Source organism: Ammospiza nelsoni, chromosome 1 (genome assembly GCF_027579445.1).
Source record: "Ammospiza nelsoni isolate bAmmNel1 chromosome 1, bAmmNel1.pri, whole genome shotgun sequence".
Classification (NCBI taxonomy): Eukaryota; Metazoa; Chordata; class Aves; order Passeriformes; family Passerellidae; genus Ammospiza; species Ammospiza nelsoni.
In genome coordinates, this window is record NC_080633.1 from 54,344,416 (window position 1) to 54,360,582 (window position 16,167).

General features: G+C 37.2%; 1 protein-coding gene across 2 annotated transcripts in view; it reads right to left on the minus strand.

Moving 5' to 3' along the window:
- SUGCT (succinyl-CoA:glutarate-CoA transferase) overlaps nt 1-16,167 on the minus strand; it is a 311,756-nt gene that overhangs the window by 294,329 nt on the left and 1,260 nt on the right. Inside the window, exons 2-6 of one of the 2 annotated variants that reach the window (XM_059477505.1) lie at nt 13,169-13,220; nt 13,001-13,074; nt 10,776-10,861; nt 9,951-10,001; nt 4,779-4,899 (exon numbers count right to left, since the gene is read on the minus strand). In XM_059477505.1, the coding sequence (XP_059333488.1) occupies nt 4,779-4,899; nt 9,951-10,001; nt 10,776-10,861; nt 13,001-13,074; nt 13,169-13,220 (384 nt within the window). The remainder of the gene's footprint in view (nt 1-4,778; nt 4,900-9,950; nt 10,002-10,775; nt 10,862-13,000; nt 13,075-13,168; nt 13,221-16,167) is intronic. The other variant, XM_059477514.1, reaches the window with a different exon arrangement.

A 16,167-nucleotide genomic window follows, 5' to 3' on the forward strand; every position in this document is an offset into this window, starting at 1 on the left:
GTAGCCACAAATTTGATGGAGTACCACTGACTGCCACTGTGGGCCCACAGCCATCCAGCCAGTTCTTCACCCAGCAAAGTGTGCACCAGCCCAAGCCATGGGCTGCCAGCTTCTCCAGGAGAATGCTGTGGGAGACAGAATCTAAGGCTTTGCTGTAGCAACATCCACAGTCTTTCTCCCATCCACTAGGTGGGCACTGGTCATAAAAGGAGATCAGGGTGGTCAAACAGGACCTGCCTCTCACAAACTGGGCTGGCCAGGCCTGATCCCCTGGCTATCCTGCATATGCAATGTAATGCACTCAAGATAATCTGTTCCATAACTTTCCTGGGCACCAAGGTCAGGCTGACTGGCCTGTAGTTCTCTGGATCCTCCTTCTGGCCCTTCCTGTGGATGGGTGTCACATTGATCAACCTCTGCTGGGCCTCCCCAGTTAGCCAAGACTGATAATAAATGATGGAGAGCAGCTTAGTGAGTTCATCTGCCAGCTCCCTCACTACTTTTGTGTGAATCCCATCTCACTCCATGGACTTGTGAGTGTCTAACTGGCACACCAGGTCACAAACTAATTACCCCTGGATTACAGGCAGTCTGTTCTGCTCCCCATCCCCATCTTCCAGCTCAGGAAGCTGGTTGATAACCCTTCTTTCTGTTGAAGACTGAGGCAAAAGAGACATTATCGGCTCAGACTTATTATCCTTTGTTGCAATATTCCTCTTTACATCCAATAGAAGTTGGAAATTTTCCTGGGCCGCTCTTCTGTTTTTAATGTATTTATAAAAGCACTTTCTAATATGTATCACAGAGCTGGCCAGATTGAGTTCTAGAAGAGCTTTTGCCTTCTAATTTTCTTTCTATGTGACCTAACAACACCCTTGTAGTCTTCCTGAGTTGCCTGCCACTTCTTCCTGAGATGATAAACTCTTTTTTTCCCCTAATTTCTAGCAAAAGCTCCTTACTCAGTCAGGTAAGTCTTCTTCCCTGACAGCTTATTTTTTGCAAGCAAGGACAGACTGCTCCTGTGCCTTTACAATTTGCTTCTTAATGTATGTCCAGCTTTTCTAGACCCTTTTGTATTTAAGGGCTGTTTCCCAAGGAACTCTCTGAACCAGTGTCCTGAACAGGCCAAAGTCCAGCCTCCTGAAGTCCAAGGTGGAGGTTTTGTTGACCCCTTCCTTACTTCACCAAGTGTTGAATACTCCATTATGTCATGGTCACTGTGCCCAAGATGTCATCTGCCCACCACCTCTCCCACCAGCCCTTCTGTTTGTAAAAAGCAGGTCTAGCAGGGTCCCCTTGCTAAGCTCACTCACCAGTTGTGTCAGAAGTTGTCTTCCACACACTCGAGAAACCTTCTAGACTGCCTCTTCTCCACTGTGTTGAGTTTCCAGCAGACATCCCACAAGAACAAGGGCTAGCAATTGTGACACATCAGCCAGAGGCTTACAGAATAGTTCATCCATCCCTTCATCCCAGCTGGGTTGTCTATAATAGACTCCTATCAGGATGTCTGTGTTGTTGGCCTTCCCCCTGCTTATTACCCACAGATACTCAACCTTGTCATCATTATCCTTGAGCTCTATGCAGTTGAAACACTCCCTAATGTACAGAGCCACTCCATCGCCTCTCCTTCCTTGCTTGTCCCTTCAGAAGTGTTTGTAGACATGTAGCCATGAACTGCAGCACGCCATTTAAATGCCTCATCCCACTTCATTTCCCTGATGGCAATCACAGCTTTCCTGCTGCACAATGGCCTTCAGCTCCTCCTGTTTGTTACCCATACTGATGCACTTTAGCTGGGCTATCAATTTAGCCCCTGACACAGGCATGCCAGGTTTACCTCTAGTGAGTCTGGTCTTACCTACTTCCCCTTCAAACCAAGTTTAAAGCCTCCTCAATTGTCCCTGCCAACTCACAGGCCTAGAATCCTTTTCACTCTTTTAGAAAGACAAACCTTATTTGCCTGCAGCCAGCCTAGTGCTGTATAAACGATCCCATGAGAGAAAAAGCCAAAACTGCACCAATGGCACCAGTCTTTAAGCCATATGTTGATCAGGGTTCTCCTGTTTCTTTCAGCACTCTCCCCTGCTACTGAAAGCATTGAAGGAAACACCACCTCTGCTCTTATCCCTTCAACCAGTCATCTCAATGCCCTGAAGTTGTTTTTGATTGCCCTGGGAACTGTCACGGCTGACCTGGAAATGCAGAATTACGTACTAATCAGAGGGCTGAATCAGTCCAAGGAGTCTTCTAGTAATATCTCTTACTTAGGCCCCAAGGAGACAGCAGATTTCCCTGTGGGACAAGGCCAGTCAGTATGTGGGGCCCTCAGTTCCCCTCAGAAGGGAGTCACCTACATCAATAACCCATTCTTCTTTTTTTACAGCTGTAGTTGTAATGTGGCTGGTTGACTGACTTGCCCCACACAGACCTTCACTATCACTTGTTTGACACTTGAGTCCTAGAGCCTTATACCTAGTCCCATCTCTCTTCACAAAAAAAAACCCAAACAAAACAAAACAAAAATACCCAAAAAAACCCCCAAGCATATCTGAATGCAGCAAAGTCAACAGCACAAAATAGTTAGGAATTGTAATATCTAGAATCACATCACTGAAGTTTTTGAAATCAATCAGGAATTCTTCTTAAATCAGTTTTCTGCCTGATTGTGCCTTCTTGCATGTCCTAGTCTGGTTGCTTCTTTTAATATGCTTAGATTGAGGCTTTGCTATTTCCTGCCTTAACTCAGGATTATGAGCTGAGCTGATTTTTTGGATTTATGAGCTGATTTTTTTTTTTAAGGGCACTGGAGCTTATATTTTTATTCCTAAAAGATGGATCGTCCTTAAAAAGACATTGCTTATACCTGTTGAGTATCCAAGACTTAAACAACCATAATTTAGGAATTCAAGCTGCTTTATGAATGCCTAACTAAACATCACTTAGGTCTTACCTCCCAAACCCTTTCAACTACAAGTTGCCATAGTCCATGAATAAGGCTTGTTGTTTCCCATTATAGAACATAACTAAATTATGTTTCATTACACAAAGCTCTAAACAGCAAGATTATGTGATTTTTGTTCAGCTTGTCTTCCAAGCAGTGAAAGAAGAAGCAAGTGACCTAGAAGTACAGAGGTGCTGTTTGATCATATAAGTATATGGTTAGAAAAGCAAAGGCTGACCTGGAGTTGAATTTGACAAAAGACAACATGAAAGTAAATCAGCAGCAGAAGGAAGACTAGGTAGGACATGGACCTATGGCAAAATAAACAAAGGCCACAAAGGTGGATGCATTTAATGCTTTTTTTGACTCACTATTTACCAAAAAAAGACGGCTCTCAGGAGTCTTAGGTCCCTGAGCCTAGGGGAGAAGTCTGCAGCAAGGAAGAGCTACCCTCAGTTGAGGGAGCACTCAAAACATATAAAAGTATGCATCCTTGTAGCAGAGGACAGCAGTATTTTCTGCACTGGGAAGAGTGCCAAGCAGGCCAAGGAGGAAGATCCTTCCCCTCTTCTCAGCACTGCTGAGGCCACATCTGTAGTCCTGTGACTGGCTCTGGGCTGTCCAGAACAAGGCAGACACCGACTTAATGAGGCAAGCACATAGTCACAAAGGTGATTAAGAGACTGGAGCATCTGACACAAAATGAGAGGGTGTTGTACCTCACACAGATTGTTTGGATGCAATTTTAATTATTTTCCATCATTATGGGTACAGCAACTAAACAAAAAAAAACAAACAAAAATGCAAATCCACTTGACAAATTCTAGTTGTGAGATTATACACACAAGCAAATGTGATAAACATTGTAGTAACTAGCCACTGACCAATCTAAATAGGTGTTTAAACAAAGATTCTCATCAAGCCCTGAATATAATTGCCTTTCTGCTCTTGACATTTTCAGACATTAGCCACACAAATATGATAAATACACCACAAAAGACTAAAAAGCTATTTGATTTCTATTAAATAACATCCATACCCAGTACCAAAAAGACAAAGCCATTAATTCTGCAGAAATTGAAGAGCAAAGCAGATTTATAACTAAGATTTTAAAACCGTCTAAAAATATCTGCAATTTCTGCTGTTATTTAATTGCATTTTAATATTAGACTTTTCATTTTAGTTGATTAAGATTTTGGGGATGGTTTTTGTTGGGGTTTTTTAAGCAGTTTTTCAGACTTAAAATTGTTTTTATATGAATATCAGCATACATGTGTCTATTTTCTTTTCATTCTTCCCTGCTTTTATAAAGTACATACAACTCTTCTACTGTTTCAGTTACCAAGCAATAGACTGTAAAAAAGTCATGCAAAACTTCCATAAACAGGTAACTGCACAATTCTGAAGAGAGAGATACTTCAGAGCAGTAAAAACCCCAGAGATTACAAGATTTAAAACACATAATATGTAAATTGATTCAGTAAAACTGCTGGGAGAGTTAAAAAAAAAAAAAAAAAAAAAAAAGGAAAAAAAAAAGAAATCTCAGTTTTCAGCTAGTTTAAATCAAAATCCAAGGAGACCAGCCCATCATGGCTCCTTTGAAAACAACAGAACATGTCAGGCTGCTATGGCAATGACACTGAGCAGCTACTAAGCTGTTGACATGGTTGCTTCCTCAAATGTTTTCTATACCTGTTTTTGAATTGAACTCGCTTAAACTCTCAATTTATCTTAACTGACATCAAAGTAACATACTTCTATGCAACCACATGACTCTTATAACACTTTGACTGAAATAAAGGAAATAATGAACATAAAGAATTGAAAAAAATACCTGTTATTGAACAGTACACTATGTGAGGAGCAATCTTTTTAATGTCTTCATAACCTAGACCCATTTCAGCCAGCTTCCCAGGGACAAAGTTTTCCACAAAAACATCAGATGCTGCTGCAAGCTTTAGAAAAGAAAAGGATAAGTAAAATCTGTTAATTAACTCCTAAAAGTTGAATAAATTCTTATGTAACTTAATTTTAAAATCTTGCTAATCAAAATTGCTCCAGTCTTCCTCATACAAGAAAAGCCTTTAAAGATTTTTTTATCTGTCAGATTGTGCATTTCTGCAAACTACATATTAGAGATGCTGCATATTTAGAAAGAAGACTGTCAAAACCCTAGAGGGACTAGACAAAACTGTGGTATTATCAGTATCACATCAATTTCCTAAGGCCTGACAACAGTTTACCAGAGCAATCTTCACATACATTCTTTCTACTCCCTTTTTCTTAAGAAAAGTGAAGTGATATATCTCCATTATTCATGTTTTCTCCATAATAGAAATAATTTTAAAATTTTTCATTTTCAAGTCATTGATTAGAATTACCATAACAAGGCCATATATCCAACTTCCTATATGTAGAATTAGAATAGGGAGCCTAACAACACTTAAAATACAAAAAATTAAAATTAAGATCCTAAAGTCACATTAAATACAATAGTTCTATCAAGTTCTGCAATATGACTTTTTCCATTGCTTATAAATGAATCACCGAGTCCAAAAATCTATTGATGCTGAGATTAACATATAACCTTGATTTGCTTTGAATTCCATCCTCTCTTATAAAAATTATAAGCAGATCTACATATGGAAATTTCACTGAGACTAACACAAGTTGACTCCTGAAGCATGAGAACTACACATCAAAAGACAGATGTATGCCTTGAGAGACTTGTAGGCTTTCTGCCTGGTAAATTGTGTGTCTGAGTGCACAGGAATTTAAGAAATGCTCCCTAACAGGTACACATATTTGTGCACCCATTTTTAAGCATAACTGATATATTAATTGCTTAATGCTATTTGCAGCCAATCAAGGAGGCACAATCTCTGAAACTGCCATGTCACTGTGTAATTAAATACACAGTGTGTTAAAGAAGCTCCCACAAACTAGTGTCATCATAACAGAAATCACAATGCCTTAATGAAAGATTAAGTTAAGGAGGTTTTATTTTCTATTTAAATCCATCACAGTTCATATATAAATACTTTTCAAACCGGTAATGCTACAGCTATAGCCTAGTTGATTCAAGAGATGAAATTGGTTACAACTTCTGTATTGCTTTCACTGTGATTTTGTAATCTGTGAAAATAACAGTGATTGAATGGGCTAAAAGAGTTGAAAGTTATTGTCCATGTTATATTGAAGAACTCCCATCTCCCACAAGCCACTGAGGAAGAAAGCATAACACACAGTACTGCAACATGAAAAACACCATACTTCTGACTGGGCAACATACACGAAATTACAAAAATGCTAAGTGAGGACATAATGACTTGGGCCCAGAGTTTAGCAGGGTATATGCTCTCAGAGAAAGGAGTTTTCAAGACACATTACAAGTGCTGTGCCAGTTCTGCATCTAAAGTTTTCATTTAAAATAGTTGTTAATATATAAAGGTGGCAATCTACATGTAGATTTGATGCTCAAGGAACCAACAATTCTGCCATAGTGGAAAACTGGATACACAGTCTGATCCAAACTGATGCCTTAAATTGTAGCTTTTATATTTTCCAGATTCTATGCTGCATTAGTATATAACTCTGAACTTCATATAAAGTGTTAGCAAGTTCTCTTCACAGTTTAGTTTGACAAAACAATCCTTTTCCAGCCCAAGAACCAAGGACACCATTGCAGCTTCAGGCCCAGACACTATAAACAGTGAATTGAAGAGAACAATCTGGGAGGATGGGGCTGCATAACCTGAAGCTGTAATTGGAAAATTAACCCCAATATGTAAATGGACCAAAACTTATAAAAGTGTGCAAATGTGTGACCGGTCATCCATCCTGGGTGTAGCCACGGCCAGGCTCTTGTGCTGCCCAAGGTGTATCCTTCGAAGGCCTTCTTTAATAAATACCTACTTTAATCCTTTCACACTGTCTAGCCTCGGTTCTAGGTAGCCTCTCAAGGCATCAAAACAATGTTCTTAAAATGCACAGAGATTTTCAGTCTCAATGGGGTCTTAAGTCCACTGTCAACTACAATTTCATACCTCATGCCCTAAAATTCTTCTAAACATCACTTATATTTTAACACCTACTAACAGAGCAATACTACACAGACCTGACTTGGAATACTATCTGTTCCAGAGAGGACACTGATAGGCTCAATGTCTATGCCTCAGGAAATAATGAACAGCAGAGTTCATGCCAAAGTAGTCTTTAAGTTGAATAACAAAGAATGATGCTATTAACTTTATAAAGGAAACCATGCATACCTTTTGGAAGTTTTGGTTGGTGTTTTGTTTGGGGATTTTTTTTGTGTTTTGTGTGCTTTGGTTTTTATAAGAACTCGACAGAGAAGAATCTGCATAACACATACATATAAACAAATACATTTATATATATGTGTGAGTATCTTGCTTTATCAAGTAAGAGAGCAAGGCATGGGATGTATTGACCTTTCAGCTAAAAATAGTGAAAGAGAAGAAGTGCCATCAGCTCCCAGTCAATACAAGTCCCAAGTTCTTCATGAATAAAAAAATTTAAAATTCATTAGTTAAGGCTAAATAATCCACAGGAGAGAAGTATACTCAAGGTTCTTAAAGTGAGTTTCTGACAATAACCAATAAATAATGTTCTAAAGAGAACAAAAAGATAACAGAGCATGGGACTGGTACGTGTACAATCACTGAAGACAATAAAAATAATTTTTATTCAGACAAACAAATATTTGGAATGCAAATTAACAGCCAGCCAAAAACATTAGAAGGGAAGAAAGAGAGACCTAGCAAAAAAGAAAGAAATAAGTCACAGGAATAATTTTGTGGAAATCAAGTAATCATGCGTTAAAGAATAGATCCTTGAAAAAATATTTTGTAGTGTTGTGCCAAAGGATGAAAAGCAACCAGGATCCCTGATTAATAGATTTCTTCAGCTCACTTGATATTACTGACTAATTGTCAAGTCTATGTTTTTGACATATACTTGAGGACTGTCTACTGCTGTTTTTCTAACATGATTCTAAATTGAGAATTGCCCTCTTAAAACTACACAAAATATATGTGGGAAACAAAACCTATTTTAACCATGATACCTTGCTTCATAAAGGTAAAGATTGTAACCTTATTACATTTCTTTGTAGCTTTTACACTGGTGACACAACTCATATTTATGTATGAATAAGCAGTGTTACAAACTTCAATTTATACTTTTCATCAGCTACTTTAAAGACATGGACACCTCTTGTTATAGTAACAAATACAATGCTGAACAATGCCCAATTCTATACAGATCTGTCCTGATGACAGCAGAAGACAACTGAAAACAAGAGCCTGTTATAAATAACTTCCCTTTACACATATCTTTTGACAAACCTCCAAACAGAAGTTTCATTTGAGATGAATAATGGAATGTCAAGACCTTTGCACCAAATGCTTTCAAAACATATCATTCAAAATCAAGGAGAAGGATGAACAACTCCACAAGGAGCATGACAAACAGAGCTTCATCGGTTTTCAATGTTGCTGTATCACAGATAGGGATGGCATTGATTTGAGGAACAGAAAGCTATAGTGGTTATTAAAGCCACTTTAAAAAAGGATAGAAAATATAATAAATTATTTTTTTCACAGGCAGTCTCCTCATTTTTACAGCTAGTGTGGTAAATATTTAACAGATGATGCCACTTTTTCCTCCACCTCATCTTGACTCACAGGCCCAGCTGCCTTTAACTCTTCAAACGCCTTCAGCCCACACATGTGGAATCAGTGGACACTCTGAGTAGTTTCTCTTTCACCATTTTAAAGGTCAAATAATAAATTAATCTTCCACAAGGGAAAAAAATTTTATAGCACTTAATTAGAATATGACTAGTTTATCCAAAAAGATGCCTGTGCAATTTTTTTTTTATATTGTGCACATTTTTTTCCAAATGAAAATTTCTACTTATAAATTTTTAGAAGTTAAACACAGCTCCATAACAAATTAACAATAAATGCCTCTGTTCTGCAAAAAGAGGCAGAATTATAGAATTATTATTATAGACTCTCTTTCACTGTAGAATTATATCTATATATAATCTCCAGAGTATTTCTGTATAAAGTATCTTTGCATAGATAACAAATCAAAAGCATCGGAAAACTTAATCTATTTCCATTTTATGCAATATTCCCAACAAAAAGCACTGCCAGACAAATTCCACCTACTGCATGACACATAGTGTCACTGTGGAAAAAGGATTGGAACTGATACTGAAACAAGCAGTAACAGAAGTCAGCTGCTACTACTGCAGGGCTTAAAACACACCACTAGCAAGTAGCAGATCTTGCATTTCTCAACAAGTAATAAATAAAGGGTTGACAAAACTCAAGTTTGACAAAATGTGATATTATTTTTAGATAGAGAAATGGATCATCTTAAAAGACATTGAAGTCAAATACTGAAAAAGAAACCAATACTAAGTTTCACCTAGAGGACAGTGCTTTTCAGGAGGATGTACAGCAACTGAACACTGTAACATTCAAAAAACTGCATTTACTGGAACACAGCATCTCCTCCTAACTGCTCACTGACTTCACCTGATCAGTCCATCTTGAATTGTTCTACTGCAGTAGAACAGCAAGATCAGTAGCACAGCAGCAGCAACAGGAAAGGAATAGCCTATTAGACCATTTCCTCACAATACTTCATGTGAAGATTTTGATGACATTTTCATGTGTAAATCTAAATTCATTATGTAAATCATGTAAATCTAAATTCATTATAAGTAATGAAAGTCATCATGTAAATCTAAATTTATTATAAGTTACACTGAACATTGAGTCCAAAAGCACAGAGTACAGAAGTATATATTGTAATTTACAAAATTTACTGCATGCATCGATTTTTTTTTAAATTATCAAACTAATATTTCAAATGCAGAGTTTAATCCTTATTACTTAGTGTAACTTGTGAATCACTTAGGATCACCACAATACAAAACAAGGACACCTCACATGCTATTAAAACCTACCTCTTTGATTACCTTTACTCCTTTTGAATCCTTCATGTTGATAGCTATACTCTAGAGATCAAAAATAAATACAACAGTAATTTATGTGGAAAAAATATGTGAAAGGTATTATCAGCCTATTCTAAACATAACCAACAGTCAAATTGCACACTAGGGCTAATTTGGATAAATAAATTTTAACACATAGCCCATCTCCTCCTGCAAAAAAAAAATTCTCTCAGCAAAACAAGCTGAACTATATCTCATTAATGAATCAGACAAGGACCAAAACCAGTCTGACAGGTGGGCAGCCTGTTCACTATATATTTACACAGGACCTGCTACTGCAAGTACACAGGGGGACACCAGAAACATTTGTTTCAATGGTAACAAGCCATTAAACAATTCAGGTATGCCACGAAACTTCATGTTAAGTTTCAAAGCTAGATTTAGCCACCCTCCCCATGGTATAATGGCAGCACTCTACCTGCCAGCTGACACAGGGCAACTGAGCTGATGCACCTGGAAAAAATGATCACTCAAATAAAATATCCCTTCCTCTCAGCAGGCCTCATTTTCAGTTAATCAGCACCAGCAACTGAAGACCATCAGGAGCACTCTTGCTTTTCTATTTTGCCTCAGCTGCCCACAGCACAGTACCAGAGATCTGCAAACTTTGCTGTTCTAAAAACTTAGGGATTTTCTCCTCAAATTTATTCATCATAACGTTAGGTTAATGTAAGTATTGCTCCACTATATATGCTAAGAATCAAACTAAAAAGTGTTTTATATTCAGTTATAATTACAGTAAGCATACGCTCATGTCCCATTCCACACCCCATTTACCTTTTTATTTCTATTGACACTGAGAAAATAAATACTTTCTCTCCCAGCAAAAGGTGGGCCCCAGGCTCTTGTGTCATCACCAGCTCCTGAAAGAAATGCCATCACATATTCATAGTTGCCAAATACCACACACCCAACAAATAAGAATAAAAAGCTTTTCTCCAACATTACATTAAAGTCATCTAAGCTTCATCTAGCAGGCAGGACAAATATTAGTTTAAAATATTTATTTTAGGATATTTATATCAAAAAAGAACACCTAAAAAAGAATGCAATTAAGCAAAGTGAACAAAGTTTTTGCTAGTGTTGGGATTCCATTTAGTCTTGAAAATACTAATACAGCCACAGACCACTAGTGTATTTGCAGGTTTTTTGGTTGTTTTTCACTTGTGGGTTGGTATTTTGGTTGTTTTCTTGGGGAACCTGGGGAAAGGGGAATTGGAGTTCTTTTGGTAGTTTGTTTGTTTTAACTTAATACAGGCCTACAACACAATTCTTTTTAGTCAATCCTGAAGAATTTAGTAGAGTCTCTTGCCTGCACCAAGTCACGCAGTTCATCTGGTCAGTAAGGTATTCCTGAAATACTTCAGACATAACATCAAGATACTACTGACAGACAGCAACTGATTAAGTCACATGCTGCATAATGCCAACTAAAAGAAGTGCTCCCGATGGCTGGTGCAGGGCCCCACCTCCAGCCCTTCCAAAAATCCTGCCTTAAATATGCTGCAGACACTGATATTAATATATCATTTATGCTTAATTTCCAATTTTTAACCTTTCTTAAACATCATGAAGACTAGAAATCTATTTTAAATAGAATTAAAGCTAAATTCAACTTCAGCTAGAATCACTGTCCTGAGTGTTAGCAAGCACGTGCATTCCTGTATCTATTTCAATATCTAGCCTTCATCTACTTGTTAACTTCACATAACTGAAAACTTTCCTTAGTGAGGCAGCAGGAAGCCTGATACAGAAACCCAGGTACAGAAACAAGCTGAAGAACCTTAGGTGGCATGTTACATAGCCACTGTCACAATTATGCTATGCACTATAGTAACACAAAAGTCTACAGCCATTTAAGATCTACAGCGGCAGAAGTTATGCAAACATATAATTTGCTTATCAACATTTCTACTGTTTATTATCTCAAAAGACTACTTTAGTTCAAGCAGGATGCTTAGGAGGGCAGGGGCAATCTCTTCTCAGTGTACTTTAAGTGGTTCAAAGGAAAACATTTCAGTAATACTTTCCCTGTAGAACACTAGTGAAGCTACTGTTCTTTTGGATTAATACTCCTGTGAAAGTGGACATCCTCTCACAGAAAGAGAGGATTACTCACCTTCTAAAATGTTTGACATTTAGAATTCTGAAGCTGGCCTTCTTCTTCAATCACAAAAAAATGCAGAGCTCCAAAATCATTACTTCATACTTAATTGCTGACATTGCTCTGTTCCTACTACCTAGATATTTGGAATACCACCATTGTTGGACTAATCTGATACTACAACATTGATGTACCTTTGTCTGGTCACAAAAGTGAAAACCTTTATAACACTGGTCAGTAAATAAGGATGACCTATAGACCGAGGTGGCAAAACCTTTGTCAAAACTTCATTGTTTCCTTAAATGTCCAAACATTCAATATTTTCTACTACAAATAAAATATAGAGAATGTACTATGTTTAGTATCTCATTTTATGTTATAAATTACTATAAACTGTTATAAAATATAGGGAGTGTAATATTGTTTAGTATCTCAACTATTTTCACCAACTAGTTTCAAGACCAGTAATACCAAAAAGAGAGAAAATTAAAGAATGGAAATTTAAAGGAAAAAACCACATTACACAATGTGCAGCTGTTATGGCATAATCACACCCCTCAAATGCATAATGATGCATAAATCTTAGAGACAAGTGAGGGGACTATTTCTAAAAAAGAACCAAATGCCATGCAATTTATTATTCTTCTTATATGGTCTTCCAAACTACAAAGTGTAGCTATACCATAAGAATGAAGCATTTTTTTACCAGTACCCAATCCTCAGAAACTGTTTGGATAAGCGCATATGCTGCATGGAAGAAGAAAACCATTGTGTTAAGCTAAAAAATATAAAAAAATGAATTATAAGTCAATTATCCAATGTCCTTACATTATCTATATATACATATGCTTAATATCCAGTTCTTACTATATCTAAAATAAACAAATAAAAATCTTACCTGGTCTTTCCACTTTGATAACTTCAGCCCCTAGATCTCCCAAATTCATTGTGGCAAATGGTCCTGCAAGAACCCTTCAATATGAAAAAAAAAATTGTTTTCTTAGTTTTTCCAATCAGAATATTTGCAGTTAGACACACTATTACCAACCATAGACAAAACACAAACCTTGTTAAATCAAGAATTTTCACACCATCCAATGGCTTTACATTACTAGCACCTGACAAGAAACAAAAAACAGTGACTTCAATCTCAAAAAAACCACATTGTTTTTAGAACACTCATCATTCTCGCTCAACTCTCTTCCCTAATAAATGATAATAAAGCTTTCTGAACAAGGTGGTTATTAGGGGCATACTACATTAGTAAAGCCTTTCAAAGTTGCAAAACTTTATGTATGACATTTCAGAACCTATTCTAACTCCCTAGCAAGTCTACAATAAAGCTACTTTATAGCAATACTTTATACGTGCCTTCCACAAACACTCAAACAGTTTTTAAAGGCTAATCTGAAGAAATATTCAAAAAAAGCATTTTAGCAAGGATGACATAAGCTAAAAGTAAGAGTACCAGACCAATAGGAAGCACAGTAGATAGAATTCACAAAGTGTGAATTCTCACCTCTGTAGACCTAGCCACTTGCATCACACACACACAAAGAATATCCCCTTTACAAAACTTAAGGCAGAATACAAGAGCCAAGGAAACACTTTCAATGGCAGCTGCACATGCAGGATAATTACTAAGAAATCACAATGCTTTCTTCCTTTCCCTCACCCTTTCCAACCTGACCAGGTCTAAGAAACAACAGTAATGGCAATAAACATCACAGACAGAGCAAATAATCTCATAGTCTAGACTAGGTTGGCCAACTATTTCTTTGGTGGCATTAGGTTATCTTCTTCTCCCTCAATCTTTTATTGAAGGCAAGGGACACAAACACTTCATCACCCTGTGAGGACGGTCATTCAGCTACTGGTCTCACACACAAAACAAAAGCACCTGGCCAGTTAACACCATCAAAGTGACACATACCAGCTTGCAGCAAGCCTCTCTTTTTGGAGCTTGTCCTGGTAAGACAAGGATGTAAAACATATTGTGGGTGAGGGGGTGAGAATCAAACAAACCACGTTCATTCAAAGCCTGCAGGGCACTGTGGTGCATCTCCCATATCATGCAGCAGTGCATGCCTGTATCACCTGCTCCACATTCCCTCCATTAGACCTGAACCACCATTCAGTCACCCTCATAACCCTCCTTCCTACATATGGGAAGAAGATTTATATCAAGAGAGAGATAAACGAAGCTACAGAGAAGCAGCAGTAGAAATTCAAGGTTTCTGCTAAAATATTTTCATTAACTGCACTGCCCTAAACGAGGACACTTGCATCCCATTGTTCATCTTGAAGTAATTTTCCTCCATTATTACCACTTACTCCAGGGAGATTTCCATTTAACGGGTTTTGTGCTTTAATATAACATGCAGACTAAGCAGCATGTTTAAAACATATACATCTAGGAATGGCCATGTGTTTTGCACTTTCAAAGCCTTTAGGAAAACCTAAAGGCTACTACTCTTCAGTGGTTGCAACTCCTCTTCATTGCTCCACACCTCCATGGGTTCCAGACATTGGAAAACAGTTCAGTCAGGAAAACACCACGGACCCTCCTGTATAATGGCAGTTTTATCAAGCTGGATGCAAAATTTTCTCCGCAAAAACCCTACTCTTTTTTCCAAAAATATGTAAAAAGCTTTACTGAAGCTCCCCAAAAATTAAAAATATGTAATTTCAGTTTTAAAAGGTCCATCTTCCTCTATTATTTCCACACCTTTTAGAGCTGCACTTTGATAGCTCACCTATTCTCATCCTGAACCAATACTTAGGGCTACTCACAGATACACCACCAGAACAACAGCAACTATTCCTACAACTTGACTGCAGGCAGAGAACTTGACTTTATAGATTCCTACTACTTGACTGCAGGCAGAGAACCTGTTTGCTCTGAAAAGAAAACAGGTTCTCTGCCTGCAGTCAAGTTGTAGGAATCTATAAAGATATTTCTCCAAAAAAAGCCAGTAAAATGTTAAGATTAGTCTGTAAATATGTATTTATGCATAATTAAAACTGATGAACCCTTGCTAACTATCACATCACTCACATTATGGCATCATCTAACACTCCATTCAGGGGTTAGGACTCTTCCACAGCTGGAACAGAATAGGAGAGCACAACTCTTGCTCTGAAGACAGATCATTGTGATTTATTTTTTTTTAATGACAGCAAATAACAAATATCCATGATGATGAAGAAATACAAGAAAGATCAAAAGTTTTCTTTTGAAAATTGAGGTGCAGACCTGTTAGTCTCTTCAGAATAGAAGAACACAGATGTTCACCAAAAAAATATATATGAGCTAGATTATATATGCAGTGTGACAATAATTTGCTGAAATAACTGCAGTAGAAAGCCTTTTGACATCAGCAGTTCTGATACATGAATCCTGAATAAGAGAGTATTATCTATTGTAGGAACAAAAAGAAACAAAACCACATAATAAACAAACACAAGAGATCAGAATTCATCAGCATTAACTAGAATTATCTCCTGAATTTTTACTTTCATCACTACTTTCCTAAGGAGGGACATACCCAAAGTTAGACTTTGTTAGGATTCTTACTCAACAGTCTTAATTTTTAAAATGCAAACTCACATTTTCTCTTGTATTTTTGCTTTTATTTATACCAGTAACTTGATGACTGAATGAAAAATCACTCTCCCAGTTCTAACTATATCCTCTATGTAAGCTCTTGATTCCTATGATGCTTGAATTTATTGTGAATTAGAGTTTCATATGTATCTTTCATAAATAACTTCGATTAAGAATAAACACACCCTCTCGCTCTCAATATGATTTACACTCTCTAGCTAAGCTCAATAGTTTGTTCCAAGGTTGGCCGAGTCAAACAATACAAATAAGCAACCAACAGAGAGACCACTCCATAGAACAGAAATCAATTCTTGTGTCACATTCCAAAAATATTTTCTTTACACTTGGGACAGAACAGGGCAGCTAGAAGAGACAATTAATATTTGCAACAATGCAAATTCAGAGATTCCATTCCAATTACTTTCAATTCCAGAGGACATGACTGCTGCACAATCAGC